Source organism: Scyliorhinus canicula, chromosome 9 (assembly GCF_902713615.1).
Source record: "Scyliorhinus canicula chromosome 9, sScyCan1.1, whole genome shotgun sequence".
Classification (NCBI taxonomy): Eukaryota; Metazoa; Chordata; class Chondrichthyes; order Carcharhiniformes; family Scyliorhinidae; genus Scyliorhinus; species Scyliorhinus canicula.
In genome coordinates this window covers 184,637,416-184,654,970 of record NC_052154.1, presented here as the reverse complement: position 1 = coordinate 184,654,970, position 17,555 = coordinate 184,637,416, and the positions used below count along the sequence as shown (strand labels likewise).

Below are 17,555 nucleotides of genomic sequence, written 5' to 3'. Positions count from 1 at the left end.
CTGGGTCACTGTCTGTGCAGAGTTTGCACGTTCTACCCGTGTCTGCGTGGGTTTCCTCCTGGTGCTCCGGTTTCGTCCCACAGTCCAAAGACGTGCAGGTTAGGTGGATTGGCCATGATAAATTGCCCTCAGTGACCAAAAAGGTTGGGAGGGGTTATTGGATTACGGGAATAGGGCTTAAGTGGGTCGGTGCAGGCTCCATGGGCCGAATGGCCTCCTTCTGCACTGTATGTTCTTTGTAAGCAGAGCAAAAATAAGAGGTTCTTCTTTTTAAGATGTCGATGAAAATTGTTTTCTCGGTTAGTTAGGCTGTGGAATTCTCTTTCCCGAGGACAGTGGGGGCTAGACCATTGCATTCACTCAAGTCTAAGCTAGATAGATTTTTGGTAGACAAAGGGAGTCATGGGGGTGGGTGGCAAAGTGGAACTGGGACCACAGCCAGATCAGCCATGATTTTATTGAAGGACAGAACGGCCTACTCCTAAAGTCCAATGTTTCCTACTTGTTTCCTTCTTTGCCTTTCTTCCTAATTCTGTTAAAACGTTTGCTTTAATTTTCAGAAATGACAAATTGCCACGCCTGAAATTTTGATCTAACCTCTGCCTTTCCAGCATTTTCTTTCATCCCAATTGTCCTGGCTAATGTCGACCAAATGTGCCGCATGAGAGTTAATGCTGTAATAACAAATCCGAAGAAAGGGAAGAAGTCCGCCTTGCGTTACTCCAGCACAGTCCTGAAGCAATGCCTCGTCACAACATTACTGCTTTACTGAATCCTTTTTAAAAATGCATGTATCCAGTGCTTTTCATGACCTCGGGATGCCCCAAAGCATTTTGCCGCCAATGCATTAATTTGGGGTATGAATGGGAATATTAGGCAGATGTGAGAACCGATTTGCATGCAGCAAGGTCTCTCAAAACTGCAGTGACCTAAGATTTTTGATGGTGGAGGGTAGGGTATTAGAATAGACCAGGGCAACGCGACACCTCTTGGTTCCTGTTCAAACATCACCGAGATTTAGCAAGTCTACTTGAAAAAGTGGATGCCACCTTGTTTTAATGTATCATCTAAACAACGGCGCTTTCAGCACCTCCTCAGTACAGCACTAAAGTGTCACTTTAGATTATGTTGTTAGCTTTGGAGTAAAACTCTGAACACAATCTTGTGAGAAATGCAAATTCTACCAGCGGAACCAATCTGACATTGCTGCATTTGTGAAAACGTGTTGACATTTCCGTATACAACGACGAGTATGCATTGTAATAATGACCTATTTTTTTTCCATGTGCAGAGCGTGGAAGGAGAACACCATGAAAAAGCAGTTGAGCTCCTGAAAGCTGCCCATGGAACTGTTAAATTAGTGGTTAGATACACACCAAAAGTGCTGGAAGAAATGGAATCGCGATTTGAGAAAATGAGGTCAGCAAAACGCAGGCAGCAAATCAACTATTAATCGTTTGCATGCTTCAGTACTTTATCTTACATGACAGCTGGGATTTCTTAATGTGTTCTACTCACTATTGATGTAACATGATCAGGCAGTATCATACTCAAATTAGTTAGTCACACTGACACTACAACACAGTAATGCATTTTTGCTTATTGTTAATCCAGTGTTAGATTTACAGTGAAGCCAGTTTTAATATGTTTCGAGTATTCATATTTTTAAATCAAATAATTATTTATTTTCCTAATTTGCAAGTGCTGAAAAATATTGCAAGGCACTTCTGTGTCGATGGTGTAGCGTCGATGGTAAGAATGAGGCATTTCCTCTGCCACATTGTATTGTAGTGTTATTGAGTCCAACTGCAACAGTGAAAAATCGAGACTTGGAAAACGAGCATCTCCTTCAAATTGGGTGGACGACGCAGGTATAGTAAAAGAGGGGAGAACAATGTTCTTCCACGTAATTGCTATGAACTCAACTCTGATCAACAATTGTAAGACCGACAGAGAAAGGGCGTTGTTGCTTTTGACCATGTTCCAATGATAGATAGCTAATATCATCCGATCAAGAGAGCAACTTGGGAAATTCAGGAACAGAGTTCAAGTATTACTTTGCTGTAACACTCCTTGTGATTTCCCGTATTCTGTTCAGCACTTGCTAATTAAGCCATCAACAAAACGGGGGTGAGGAAAATTATATAATAGGATATGGAGTTCTTAACTTTTTAGAATTGTTCCATATTTATTTAAAAGGCGCACTAATAATGAGACTTCATCTTCAAAATAGCCTAGAGTTGTCCATTTTGTATCCAACTTTGTCAAATGAACAACCGGTGGTGATAATTATCCCAGAAGAGGTCACATTGTTTTCGGTAACTGACCTACTCTTGTTCTACACCTGTAAATTTGATAACAGAGCAAATTAATTAGTCTAAACCAAATAATATGAGATGTGACAGCACCTTTTGTGTTGCTTGTTGCAGTATTTATCACTTCAACCTACTTCCAAGAAGTGCAAGGAAATCACATCAACTTGACTTCACTTCAGGGCCGATTTATATCCCCTTTTGTATTTTTTTACGCTGTTCCAAGCTCAAAGATAAGAGTGCGCCCAGCCACGACCCTTTGGCCTGTCCAGACGGTTGACCAGCATATGAGGTTTATGAGCAATTTGATGGGGGAATTCGAAATTCATTCTCGATTCCTGAGCTCACTTTGTTTCTGCCGCCAGAAGCGTTTTTTATCTCCATAATAAATCCTCAATCAGAGACTACTACACTCAATCTGAATACACTTTTATACGAGGCTTCTGTTAATTGACTCCTTGCTTCAGCTTTTCTACCACTTAAAAAACTAATAATTTTTACAAATTATTTTTTGTATCAGGACATCTTAATTTTTGTACCGGCTTTTATATTAAAAGAGGCAATTCTAGCCCCTGCAATTGAACGGACAAAAATCGTATTAGTTTTTTCAATCTTTGGTTGTGCGCCTAAGATTAAAAAGGCAACCACTGAGCCTTTGAAAATCCTTAAACATGTTGCAATCCCTTTTGGTCGGAAATGTCTCATGGTGATAGGAACTGAAGCAAATTTCCGAATTATTGTGCTAGTAGATTGTTTAAACAAGTAGATATTTTAAAGAAGCCTTTTTCTCGCACTACCACCTATTGATTTGTTTTGACTTATATAGTATGACACTAAATACCAACACTTTTGTGTAGGTTCACTTATAACATTTTGTATTTCCATTTTATCTGAATAACTGGACTGCTTCCAATTAATTAGAGTATTATACAACTGATTGTAAGAGAACCGTGTAATTTTTTTAAAACTCTGCTCGTCAGAAATGTATGCTTTTCTTTGTCTGCGGCGTTGTCAGTTTATGCTGTGCTGTGTAAAGATAATGCCATTTTTGTTTTTGTATTTAAATAGAAATCAGACTGATGTTGACAATGGTTCATTTTGCTCAAATGTTTATTTAGTTTGGCTGAGATGTATATTGTACCCGAGCATTGCAATCCTTTAAATTGAAGAATCTACACACGAGTGTAGTTATATGGCATCTCTTAAATATCTCACAACGTTAACATCTTTTATTGTATTGTAATGATCTAGCTTATTCTTAAACCATATTTTTTCTTGTCGCCATTCATGGAAAGGACAGATTTGCTTACGACTAAAATGATTTTTAGATAGTCTTCAGTCTGTTCAATATTTGTATTAGGTACTGTTGTAATCATGTCTTATTGTTGAAATGTTAAGTTGTTTGTTACAGCCGCATCTTCCATCTTCAAAATTACTTTTGTTTCTTGGTTCCAGCATGGTGTGAAGACTTTCCTTCATACACTGATGTGTCTTAATTTTAAATGCATTTTATTGAGCTCTTCCAAAATATCCAGCACCAAATGTTAAGAATCAAATATCAGTCTTTGTTACCACTTGCATCAAGTCACTGGAGTCTGATCAAATCTGTGGAACCCTAATTGTATTGCAGCAATGCCTATTGCTACTCAGCGTCTCCTAGTGAGGAAAAATGATTGCAGCAATTAGTATTGAAATGTTGCCCCCCAAAAATTATGTGATCAGTAATGTCCATTCACAGATTCTTTGCTTTTGGAATCAATTGATTATTAGCACTGAAGGGAATAAAATTATGTCTTATTTTTGGAGTGGGTAAATGACACTGTCAGACCCAAGGAGCAGCTTATAATGGTTGAAACTTAAACATAATTGTTAAATGGTATCTAATTTTGTTTGTATCTGTGTATAATAACTTTTGGAAAGATGGGCAGCACGGTGGCGCAGTGGGTAGCACTCTGCCTCACGGCGCCGAGGTCCCAGGTTCGATCCCGGCTGTGGGTCACTGTCCGTGTGGAGTTTGCACATTCTCCCCGTGTTTGCGTGGGATTCACCCCCACAACCCAAAGATGTGTAGGGTAGGTGGATTGGCCACGCTAAATTGCCCCTGAATTGGAAGAAATTAATTGGGTACTCTAAATTTATTTTTTTTAAACTTTTGGAAAGATAGATCCATCTTGCACTGGGGGTCTTGTTTGTAACCATTAAATGATATGCCTGTGGCTCTTTTAATCTGATTTTTGTCTACTCTGATTTCTGAATGTTGAAATTTGTACTTAAAATAAAATTATATATGTAATAGCATTCCATTCATCAAATGGTATGCTTTGTTCTAAGTGTCTTCATTTGAACAGTTATAATGCACTTTCCCATTGTATCGTTTGCTCTTGTTCACTTCATAAATTGCACACTTTATAAGCATATGTCAGCTGAAAGCATTCATCTTTTTAAAGGTCCAATCACTGGATATGAAGCAGGGATGGTTTGTAGTCAAGACAATTCGCCTTTAGCCATGCTAAAGGAGATAGAACTACAAGTGAGAACACACCATGAATACTGTCTTTAGTTCTGACCTTTGAGCTATAATGATGATGGTTACAAGTGATGAGCAGTTTTCTGGTGTCAGATTTTTGTGATGAAAAAATACAGAAACTTGGGCTTTTCAGCTCTGAAAGGAGGAATGTAAGATTTGGGGAATGTTGGGGTTGGGGGGGGGAGGGGGCACTATGAGGTTAGAAACTGTGGAGGGAAGATCTCCAGAAGAACTAATGAATTGGGTGAATAGAAATAGGGAAGTGAAGAGTCAGCTAAACCCGTGAAGGAAAGCAGGGAAAAAGAGCAAACCAGAAAGAACAAGCTGAGAAGGCAGAAATATACAGGTAAAGAACCAATGTGGGAAAATTAGAAGAAACAAGCATAGGTCAAGGAGAAGGGAATGGAGTAATGTGGGCGAGAAGATGGGAAGAGATTAGTGGGAGAAGGTGAATTTGGAGTATGAATGTTCACCTGTTCTGGTGCAAAACAAAATCAGATAGTTGCTAAAAAAAAAGACCGAGATGAAGGAATGAGGTAGGAGCTTGGACAGAAATTGTAAAAGCAGTAGTTTTCAATAGAGAAAAAAGTCAAAGTGCGCGAGTTAAAATGCTGAATAAGAGAAATAAACTCGGGGAATTATAAATCATTATGTCACAGGATGATTAAATTAAGTGGCATTGACAGAAACATTGCTACAAATTGATTAGGGTGGAAGTTACTTGGAAGAACTTCCCAACTTAAATCTAATCTGGCCTTTTACTACTATCCCCTTGTCCGAGTCTTAATTTATTTTCAAGTAAATTTGAGGTTTATCTTCTTCACACCGCTTCTGCATGGTATCAACCTGTTCCTGCCCACTGAACCCATTTCTTCCTAAATCAAGTCCATTCTCACATTCCTTTCTAGTCTTTTCCCATCTACATTTGTGGTTCCTCCAATGCCCTACATCACATCAACAATTTCTAGTTTCCTGACCCTAACCGCTGCCTCCTTACTACGGATGTCCAACCCCTCTGCAACTTCATACCCCACCAGCAAGGTCTCCGTTTCTTCCTCGAGCAGAGACCCGAACAATCCCCATCCACCATCACTACTGAACTTGTTCTCTCACTCAACAATTTCTCTTTTAACTTCCTGCAAATAAAATGTGTGGCTAAAGGTACCCACATGGACCCCAGTTATGTCTGTCTTTTGTAGGGTATGTGGAACATTCCTTGTTTGAGTCTTACATGGGCGCTCTCACACAACTTTCTCTGGCACGGTGGTTAGCACTGCTGCCTCACAGCATCAGGGACCCAGGTTTGATTCCAGCCTTGGGTGACTGTGGAATTTGCACATTCTCTCTGTGTCTGCGTGGGTTTCCTCCCACAGTCCAAAGATGTGCACGTTAGGTGGATTGGCCATGATCAATGAGCAGGGTTACAGGGATAGGGCCAGGCAATGGACCGAGATAGATGCTCTGTCAGAGGGTTGGTGCAGACACAATGGGCCCAAAGTCCTCCTGCACTGTTGGAATTCTATAATTGCATCGATGCCTATATCAGTGCCGCTTCATGCTCTTGTCTGGATCAGACAAAATATATCAATTTTTGCTTCCAATTTCCACCCCTCTCGCACCTTCATGTGGCCTTATTTCTGACACTTCCTTGACCTCCGTCTCCATTGCTGACGATAGACTGACCATCAATATTCATTACAAACCCATCAGTTCTCACAGCTACCTCAACTGCAGCTCAAACCCTGCTCCCTGTAAGGACTCCATCTCATTCCTCCAGTTTCTTGTATCTTGTCACATCTCTTCTGATGATGCTACCTTCGAAAACAGTGCTCTGGACATGTCTGCCTTTTTCCTCCCCACTTTGATTGACAGGACACCTGATCATACCTATCCCATCTCCTGCACCTCTGCCCTTACCCCTTCCCCTCCCTTCCAGAACCATGACAGGGTCCCTCTTGTTCTCACTTTTCACCCAACAATCTCCACATTCAAAGGATCATCCAACTCCAGCTTAATGCCACCATGAAACACATCTTCACCACCCTCCCCCACCCCATCAGCATTCCACAGGGACCACTCCCTCCGCCACACTGGTCGACGTCTTCATCCCCCTTCCCTCAGCACCTTCCCATGTGATCACAGAAGGTGTAACACCTGCCCCTTTACCGCCTTGTCCAAGTGTCTATTGTCACATCATTTATGATATATTCCAGCATTTTCCCTCCGACTGATGTAAGGCCTGTAGTTCCCCGTTTTCTCTCTTCCACCACCCCATCCCCTTTCTTCTTTTTTTTTTTTAAATAATTTTTATTGAAATTTTTCGATACAAACATTTACCCCTACTACATTTTAAATTATAACACAACAAATCCCCCCTGGAAAATCCTCCCCCGCGCGCACCTCCCCTCCCCCCCCGCGCTACCAGTCCAGCAACCAAACCGTTTTTCCCTTTCTACCGATGGCCTCGGGCAGTCATTGCCCGCGACCCCCCGCTGACGTGCTCCCTTCGTTGCTATCCCCCCCCCCCCCCCCTCCCTTCCCCCCCCCCCCCCCCTTTCTCCCCGGGTTGCTGCTGTTTCGGCCTCCAGTTCCTATCTCTGATCCAGAAAGTCAAGGAAGGGCTGCCACCGCCGGAAGAACCCCTGTACCGACCCTCTCAGGGCGAATTTGATTCTTTCCAATTGGATGAAGCTTGCCATGTTGTTTAACCAGGTGTTAACACTTGGTGGCCTTGTGTCCCTCCACTGAATCAAGATCCTTCTCCGAGCTACCAAGGACGCAAAGGCCAATATTCCGGCCTCCCCTGCCTCCTGTACTCCTGGCTCCACCCCAACCCCAAAAATCGCTAGCCCCCACCCTGGATTGACCCTGGTTCCCACCACTCTCGATACCGTCCCCGCCACCCCCTCCCAGAACTCTTCCAGTGCCGGGCACATCCAGAACATATGTACATGGTTCGCAGGGCTTCCCGAACACCTAACACACCTGTCCTCACCCCCGAAGAACCGACTCATCCTAGTCCCCGTCATATGGGCTCTGTGCAGCACCTTAAATTGGATGAGGCCCAACCTTGCGCACGACGACGACGAATTGACCCTCTCTAAGGCATCCGCCCATGTCCCATCTTCTATCTGCTCTCCCAGCTCCGCTTCCCACTTGTCTTTCAGCTCCTCTATCGATACCTCCTCCACCTCCTGCATTATTTTGTAGATGTCCGAGACCTTCCCTTCTCCGACCCAGACCCCTGACAGCACCCTATCACTCACCCCTCTATCGGGAAGCAAGGGAAATCCTTCCACCTGTCGTCTGGCAAATGCCTTCACCTGCAGGTATCTAAACGTGTTCCCCGGGGGGAGCTCAAATTTCTCCTCCAGCTCTCCCAGGCTCGCAAACCTCCCCTCTATGAACATGTCCCTCAGTTGCCTGATGCCCGCCCTGTGCCAGCTCTGGAATCCCCCGCCAGTGTTCCCCGGGACAAATCTGTGGTTCCCTCTCAGTGGCGCCGCCATCAGACCCCCCACTTCCCCCCTGTGTCGCCTCCACTGCCCCCAGATTTTAAGGGTGGCCGCCACTACCGGACTCGTGGTATACCTTGTGGGGGGGAGCGGCCATGGTGCCGTTACTAGCGCCCCCAGGCTTGTATTGCCGCAGGACGCCCTTTCCATACGTATCCAAGCTGCCCCCTCCCCCTCCATCACCCACTTGCGCACCATCGATGCGTTCGCCGCCCAGTAGTATCCGGAAAGATTGGGTAGCGCTAATCCTCCACTGTCCCTACTCCGTTCCAAGAAAATCCTTCTCACTCTAGGGGTGCCATGTGCCCACACATAGCCCATAATGCTGCTAGTTACCTTCTTGAAGAAGGCCCTGGGGAGAAAGATGGGCAAGCACTGGAACAGAAACAAGAACCTCGGGAGGACCGTCATTTTGACTGACTGCACCCTCCCTGCTAGCGACAGCGGTACCATGTCCCACCTCTTGAACTCCTCCTCCATCTGCTCCACCAGCCTTGAAAAGTTCAGCTTGTGGAGGGTCCCCCAGTTCCTTGCCACCTGCACCCCCAAGTACCTGAAGCTCTTTACTGCTCTCTTAAAGGGGAGCCGCCCAATTCCCTCCCCCTGATCTCCCGGGTGTATCACAAAGACCTCACTTTTACCCACATTTAATTTATATCCCGAAAAGTCCCCAAACTCCGCTAGTATTTCCATTACCTCCGGCATTCCCCCTTCCGGGTCTGCCACATACAACAACAAATCATCCGCATAGAGTGATACCCGATGTTCCTCCCCTCCCCTTGTCAGTCCTCTCCACCCCCCTGAACCCCTCAGTGCCATCGCCAACGGTTCGATCGCTAATGCAAATAGTAAGGGGGATAGGGGGCATCCCTGCCTGGTACCTCGATGGAGCCCAAAATACTCTGACCTCCTCCCGTTTGTAACCACACTCGCCATCGGGGCCGAATACAGCAGCTTCACCCACTTGATAAATCCCTCCCCAAACCCAAACCGTTCCAGCGTCTCCCACAGGTATTCCCACTCCACCCTATCGAATGCCTTCTCCGCGTCCAGTGCTACCACTATCTCAGCCTCCCCCTCCACTGCTGGCATCATAATCACATTCAACAGTCTCCGGACATTTGTGTTAAGTTGTCGTCCCTTTACGAACCCCGTCTGGTCCTCATGGATTACCCCTGGCACACAATCCTCTATTCTGGTTGCCAGGACCTTTGCCAACAGTTTGGCATCTACATTCAAGAGGGAGATAGGCCTGTAGGACCCGCACTGTACAGGGTCTTTGTCCCGCTTCAGGATCAAGGAGATCAGGGCCTGTGACATTGTCGGGGGCAGAACCCCCCCCCTCTCGCGCCTCATTGAAGGCTCGCACCAGCACTGGACCCACCAAGTCCACATACTTCTTATAAAATTCCACCGGGAACCCATCCGGCCCCGGCGCCTTCCCCGCCTGCATCTGGCCTATCCCTTTAACTAGCTCCTGCAGCTCTATCGGCGCCCCCAGCCCCTCCACCCGTTCCTCCTGGACCTTTGGGAACCTCAATCTATCGAGGAAGTTCTCCATTCCCCCCCTCCTCCTGGGCGGCTCAGACCGGTACAATTCCCTGTAGAAATCCCTGAAGACCCCGTTCACCTCTTGCCCCTTCTGCACTACGTTCCCTCCCTTCTCTCTCACTCCCCCAATCTCTCTGGCTGCATCTCGCTTGCGCAGCTTTTCCCCGTACTCATAGACCGCGCCCTGTGCCCTTCTCCATTGCGTCTCCGCCTTCCTAGTGGTCAGTAGGTCAAACTGGGCCTGTAAACTGCGCCGCTCCCTCAACAGCCCCTCCTCTGGTGTCTCCGCATACCTCCTGTCCACTTCTATAAGTTCCCCACCAGTCTCTCCCTCTCCTGCCTCTCCTTCCTTTCTCTGTGTGCCCTTATGGAGATCAGCTCTCCTCTGATCACTGCTTTCAGGGCCTCCCAGACTACCCCCACCTTCACCTCGCCCGTGTCGTTCGTGCCCAGATATCTCTCAATGCCCTTCCGGACCCTTCCGCACACCTCATCGTCCGCCAGCAGCCCCACATCCAGGCGCCACAACGGGCGCTGGTCCCGTGCTTCCCCCAGTTCTACCTCTACCCAGTGTGGTGCATGGTCCGAAATCGCAATGGCCGAGTACTCCGTGTCCTGCACTCTCGAAATCAGCCCCCTGCTCAGTACAAAAAAGTCTATTCTGGAGTACACCCTGTGGACGTGGGAGAAAAAAGAATACTCCCTCACCCTTGGCCTGCCAAATCTCCAAGGGTCTACCCCCCCCATCTGCTCCATGAACCCCCTTAGCACCTCTGCCGCCGCCGGCCTCCTATTCGTCCTGGAACTCGATCTGTCCAGCCCAGGGTCGAGCACTGTATTGAAGTCCCCCCCCATGATCAGGCCCCCTGCCTCCAGACCCGGAATGAGGCCCAACAGGCGCCTCATAAAACCCGCGTCATCCCAATTCGGGGCATACACATTCACCAGCACCACATTCTCTCCCTGCAGCCTACCCTTCACCATCACGTACCTACTCTCCTTATCTGCTACCACCTGCGCCGCCACGAACGACACCCTCTTTCCCACCAAAATCGCCACCCCCCGGTTCTTTGCGTCCAAGCCTGAGTGGAACACCTGTCCCACCCACCCCCTTCTCAGGCGTACCTGGTCTACTACTCTCAAGTGAGTCTCCTGCAACATTGCCACATCCGCCTGCAGTCCCTTTAGGTGTGAAAAAACCCTTGATCTCTTGACCGGCCCATTCAGCCCCCTCACGTTCCAAGTAATCAACCGGGTCGCGGAGCGACCCGTCCCTTTCCCCTGTCTGTTAGCCATGTCCTGTCCCCTGTTCGCCCCGGGTCGACCCTCCCCTTCTGACCCGTTCCCCATGGCGATGGCCCCTCCCCCTCTCTCCTCCCGTTCTTCCCTTCCCGTCCTCGGCCTTTCCAGCAGCAACCCGGTATCCCCCCCTAACCCCCCCCCCCCCCCCCCCCCCTGGCTAGGACCCCTCCTAGCCGCGGTGTATCCACCATCGTACTCCCGAGAGTCAGCTGGTTTTCGCTGACCCAGCTGCCCCTGCCACACTCCGACTCCTCCCGATGTGGGGGGGGGGAGGGGCCTCCCCCCCCCCCTTGCCATCCCTCTCTGACCCCGCTTCAGCGCGGGAAAAGCCGCCATTGCTGGCCACACCCCACTCTTCTCTCCTCCCCCTTCCTCCGTCCCGCGCGCGGGAAACAGGGGAAAGCCCGCGCTTTCGCCCGGCCACACCCTACCCCGCCATCTTCAATTCCACCCCCGTCCCCATCCAAGCCCATAAAAAAGCCCCCTTAAAACGAGAGGAAGAAAAAAGAAAACACGCATAACCAACTTGCACCCCCCCCGTCCCGCCTCCCCAACTTAACAATATAACAATATAAATAACAAATCTCAAATAAATACATAACTATGCCTGCATAACTAAATAACTACCCAATAATAACGTATTTAACCATCACCCTCCATCGAACAGAACAGTAACCATAACCCTTAAAGAACAGATCAAAAAGCAGTAAAAAAAAAAAAAAAGCCCCCCCTACAACAACAATAATTAAGGGAAGTTGGCAACGGGAAGAGACACACAAAAAGGAACAAAGAAACCCCCCATAACACAAGTTTCAAAGAAACCAAACGATCCATCAACTTTAACCAAGTTCCGACCTGGCCTAAGAAAGACATGGGCCACTTGATCAGTCAAGGGTACTCGGGCGGCCTCGACCGCCGGCGTTCCCAAGTTCTAGTTCAGGTCCAGCTTTTCCTCCCGAACAAAAGTCCATGCCTCCTCTGGGGTCTCAAAGTAATGGTGCTGGTCCTTGTAGGTGACCCACAAACGCGCTGGCTGCAGCATTCCGAACTTGATCCTCTTTGCGTGCAGCACCGCCTTCGTCCGGTTAAACCGGGCCCGCCGCTTTGCCACCTCCGCACTCCAGTCCTGATATATCCGCACCGTCGAATTCTCCCATTTGCTGCTTTTCTCCCTCTTGGCCCACCTCAGCACTTTCTCCCGATCACAGAAACGCTGGAATCGCACCAGCACCGCCCTCGGGGGCTCGTTCGCCCTAGGCCGCCTAGCCATGACCCGATATGCTTCTTCCAGCTCCAGGGGCGATGGACCGGGCCCCTCTCCCATCAGGGAGCTCAGCATCTCCGCTACATATTTCGGGAGATCAGGCCCCTCCAGGCCTTCTGCTAGGCCCAGGATCCTCAAGTTCTTCCGCCTCATTCGAGTGTCCAGCTCCTCAAAGCGGCTCTGCCATTTCAGGTGGAGTGCCTCGTGCACCTCCACCTTTCCCACGAGGACCGTGGCTTCCTCCTCCCTCACCGCCATCTCCTGCTGCAGCTCTCTTATCGACGCCTCTTGGGTCGCCTGGGCCCCCATCAGCCTTGTGGTCGTCGCGTTCATGGACTCTAAGAGTTCCACTTTCAGCTCCGTAAAACACCGGAGGAGAGCGGCCTGCTGCTCCTCCGCCCATTTTCCCCAATCTTCTAGCGCGCCACCGGCCGCCATTTTGGTCCTCTTCCCCCGCTTTTTTCGGGGAGCTGCTGCTGCTTTTTTTTTCGCCCCACTCCGAGTACCGACCATAAAGTTGGTCTCACTCTCCTCAGGGAGCCTTCCCCCACCGGGATTCGTCTTTACAGTACCGTCGGGGCCCTCCAATCGGCCCTTAAACACCTTTGTCGCAGGAGCTGCCAAATGTGCGACTTAGCTGGTCATAGCCGCAACCGGAAGTCCCCATCCCCTTTCTTAAATGGGGATTCCCATATGAACCGTGATCATTGGTGGTTCTTCCTCCTGTTCTACAATCTTAAGCCTGTCCAAAATGGCCTGAAATCTGCTCACTGATCAAAGGTTTTGGCCTAGGTTGCCACTTCAACTAATAGTCCCTGTTCTTAATTGAATTAATCACCTCCAACAATGTTTACATGATTTCTGTTGCAAGTAATTTGTGTGATCCTGCCTGGGGTCTTTATCCTTGCCACAGGAAACTAGTGCTACAAACCTTTTTTTTCCCCCTTTAACTTTAGTGTACCCAATTCATTTTTCCAATTAAGGAGCAATTTAGCGTGGCCAGTCCACCTACCCTGCACATCTTTGGGTTGTGGGGGCGAAACCCATGCAAATACAGGGAGAATGTACAAACTCCACACGGACAGTGACCCAGAGCCGGGATCGAACCAGTGGTAACCACAACGCCACCGCACTGCCCTCCTGGTGTTACAAACCTGTTGGAAATAACCATTTTCTCTGCATGCTCTTGCTCTACGGAACCTGTAACAGGGACCTCCTGAACATACTGCACTGCTTTCCATCTCTGAATGGGTGCTTCAGCTGTACAAATACCTTTCGTTCGCATCACCTTAGCGAGGTGGTGAACCCACCTGGTTCAGTAATGTCATTTAGGGAAGGAAATCTGCCGTCCTTACCATGTCTGGCCTACATGTTTGTCCTTGTCTTTGAGTAGTCACCTATCTTCCCTCCAGCACTGCCTATTTATCAGCTGTCTGAAGCCCTTGCGCCAGAAATTCTGCATCTTCCCTGATTTCTTGTGGTGTCTCCAATTTGACCTCAATGTCAACGAGCTGCCTTCCTGGAAAATCCTCCCAAGGTGCTTCACAGAGCAGAAGACAAAATTGTGCATATCCGGCAATTGATGTGTATTCCACAAAGGAGAGCACAAGATAATTAAATGTAAAAACCCATAACATATGCGGTTAATTCCTGATTTCCACAGACATTGGCATGAAATATATTTGCATCAGGATCTTTGTAAGCTTCAGATAAATATCGGCAGCCATAAAATTGATTTTCTGCAGCTTATTTGATTAACTCCAACTCAATCTAAATTATCCATAAAACACTGAATAAAATGTGAACTGAGTAAAAAGATTTTTTTAATTGACTTGTCCTGGGCTAAATTGTTAAATGTAGCATTTTATGTCTGCTTCAGAATTTTGCACTTGCTGTCCATAAGATGCCTTGGCCCCAAGATCTGCGGGGCTTTAGTGAAGATGCCTATGGGACAAGGAATGTGAAGGTCTTGCCAGATTTCATCGTAGGGCCTTGTGATACCTTTCTTCCATTTCCCGCTTGGCCAGCCAAATTGACAAGCTGGTCAGCAGCAAGATGCACAAACCAGACCCCAGCGGAATGATAGACTGTGAAGGAAAGGGTTGGATGACAAATTGGAAAGACAGAGTGGAATCTGTAACGGGGACCTCCTGAACATACTGCGCTGCTTCTTTCAATCGCTGAATGGGTGCTTCAGCTGTACAAATCCCTGGTTAGACACCATCAGGAGTACTGTTTGCATCACCTTAGGGAGGTGGTGGCTTAGTGGCATAAAAACCCACCTGGTTCAGTAATGTCCTTTAGGGAAGGAAATCTGTCGTCCTTACCTTGTCTGGCCTACATGTGATTCCAGACCCACAGCAATGTGATTGACTTTGAACAACCCTGTGAAATGGCCTAGCAAGCTGCTCAGTCAGTCGAAGGACAATAAATGCTGCCCCAGCCAACAACGCCCACATCATCTGAATGAGTATTGAAAAAATAAAATAACCTTGAAGGGAGTACAGCACAGATTTACTAGAATGAAACCTGAACAAAGAAACAAGGGGGAGGCCTTTTATCTTCTTCAGTCATTCAATAAAAATGTTACTGATCTGTGACCTAATTTCTACGAATCTTTGCACGAAGAGGTGTTTCCGAATTTCACTGAAAGGTCTAACTCAATCTTTTGACTCTTACCTGCCCCACAATCCCCAGCCCTCACCCCCCACACACATACAATCCTACACTCCCCAGCCAGCAGAAATAGCATTCCTCTATCTACCCAACATGTTCCTCTTAAGATTTTGGAAACTTCAATCAAAGCATTCCTTAACCACCTAAATTCCAGGGAACGCAATCCTAGTTTATTTAATCTCTCCTCTTATCTCAGCCCTTGGACTGAAGGTGTCATGCTAGCACATTCATGTTGTCAATATCACCTTCCTCAGCGTCGGTACCCAGAACCACTTGCAGTGCCGTATGTGCGAGCTAATCAGAACTTTGTCTTATTTTACATAAGCATGCCTTTTACCCTGTTGTATTTTAGTGTCACATTAGTCTTTGACATGTCATGAACAGGTACAGGAAATAATGAGTTCTACACCTGGAGCTTGGATTCTTTGAACCTCCACCATTTCTCGCTTTTCAACGTATAGAAAATACACTGCCCAACCTCATATTTGCTGACATTGAAATCCATTTACCACAATCTTTTCCATTCACTTAATCTATCCCTTTGTAATCTCATACTTCTGTCTACATCATCACTTATCTTTGTGTTATCCACAGATTTGGATATAGGGCTTTCTCGCCCATCATACAAGTTGTTTCTGAATATTCTGAGTAGTGGGGCCCCAACACAGATCCTTGAGGCACACCACTCATCACATCCTGCCATTTAGAGTATCTTCCCCATACCCTTGTACTCTGTCTCCTTCCACTCAGCCAATTTTCTAATTAGGTTAATCATTTCCTGATTAGCTGGTGATGTCAAATCTGATTGGCTGAAGTATGGAGAAAGCAACATTGAGCAATGGCTCCCCAGCTCCTGGGGAATTCAAAAAAGATGCAAGGCTTGAACATACTTCTTTTGTTTGGGTCCCTGTGTATGAATGTATGTCGCTTCTCGCAAGAGTAAATCAGCCACATTCCAAGTATGACTGATTATCCTATAATAATATTAATCTTTATTGTCACAAGTAGGCTTACATTAAAATTGCAATGAAGTTACTGAAAAATCCCTAGTCGCCACATTCTGCCGCCTGTTTGGGTACACTGAGGGAGAATTCAGAATGTCCCAATAACCTTGAATTGGTTGTTAGTGTAGCTATCAAACACTCAGGATTATTCAGCAAGTGCTGCCCGATCATAAGCTCACATACAGCAGTAAACATTTTGATTTAGGTTTTGTAAGCGCAAGCTGGTTGAGTAGCATTGGGCAGCACTGGCTTAGCCAGGGACACTTAGCAAAACATTAATGCAAAGTTAATGAAACCTTTTACCATGGAGAATAGCTGGAATAGTGAGGAGAAATCACAGTGAATTCCAAAGAACTGTGGCATACTTGCTTTGAATTCCGTAAGGAGAAGTGATTGAATTCTCATAATGTATAAAGAAACTCTTGGTTGGAACTAGAAGTACAAGAGAACTGGATTTAGACTCTTAAGTCATGACAAATATAGTGTTAAGTTAGTAGTGCATGTTTTGTTTAATTTGTATGTATACCGTAAAGTTTGTTCTTGTTTAAAAAATTGAAATCTTGTGTTATAATGTCTCTCAGCCTGGTTAGTGGTAAACCTCAGGAGATTGATAGTGGGGGATTCAGCGATGGTAATGTTATTGAATATCAATGGGGAGATGGTTAGATTGTTTCTTGTTGAAGATGGTCATTGTCTGGCACTTGTGTGGCATGGATGTTACTTGCCACTCATCACCCCAAGCCTGAATATTATCCGGGGTTTGCTGCAGTATCTGAGGAGTCACAAATGGCGAAAAAAATTGTGTAATCATTAGTGAACATCCCCACTTATGATCTAAGGAAGGCCATTGTTGAAGCAGCTGAGGATGGTTGGGCCTAGAACACTACCCTGAAGAACTCCGACACTGATGTCCTGGAACTGAGATGATTGACCTCCAACAACCACAACCATCTTCCTTTGTGCCAGGTATGATTCCAACCAGTGGAGAATTTTACCTCTGATTAACATTGACTCCAGTTTTGCTACAGCTCCTTGATGCCATACTCTGTTGAATGCTGACGTGATGTCATGGGCAGTCACTCTCACATCCCCTCTCATGTTCAGCTCTTTCCCCTCAACTCTTATTTTTATAAATATCCCTATAAAACAACAACAATAAAATGATATTTATATATCATTCAATGTAATAAAATGTCACTAGGCACTTCACATTGTTGTGATCCCTGCTGATGTTAACACAGGACAAATCAGATCCCAGAGTGAAAACTGGCTTGATACATCCTAACCTCTTTTACAGAAAATGGGGGAAATTACTGAATAAATTCACAGGAGTCTGCTGATGAACTTTTAACAAAAAGAGTAAAACATCTCGGCACAACATCGAGGGCCGAAGGGCCTGTTCTG

At 46.6% G+C, this 17,555-nt stretch overlaps 1 protein-coding gene across 1 annotated transcript in view; it reads left to right on the top strand.

The window, feature by feature from the left end:
* The window catches only part of lin7c (lin-7 homolog C (C. elegans)), a 29,369-nt gene extending 24,740 nt beyond the window's left edge, over positions 1-4,629 (top strand). Inside the window, exon 5 of the mRNA XM_038808306.1 lies at positions 1,292-4,629. Within this exon, the coding sequence (XP_038664234.1) occupies positions 1,292-1,453 (162 nt within the window). The 3' untranslated portion in view covers positions 1,454-4,629. The remainder of the gene's footprint in view (positions 1-1,291) is intronic.
* Positions 4,630-17,555: the final 12,926 nt, after the last annotated feature.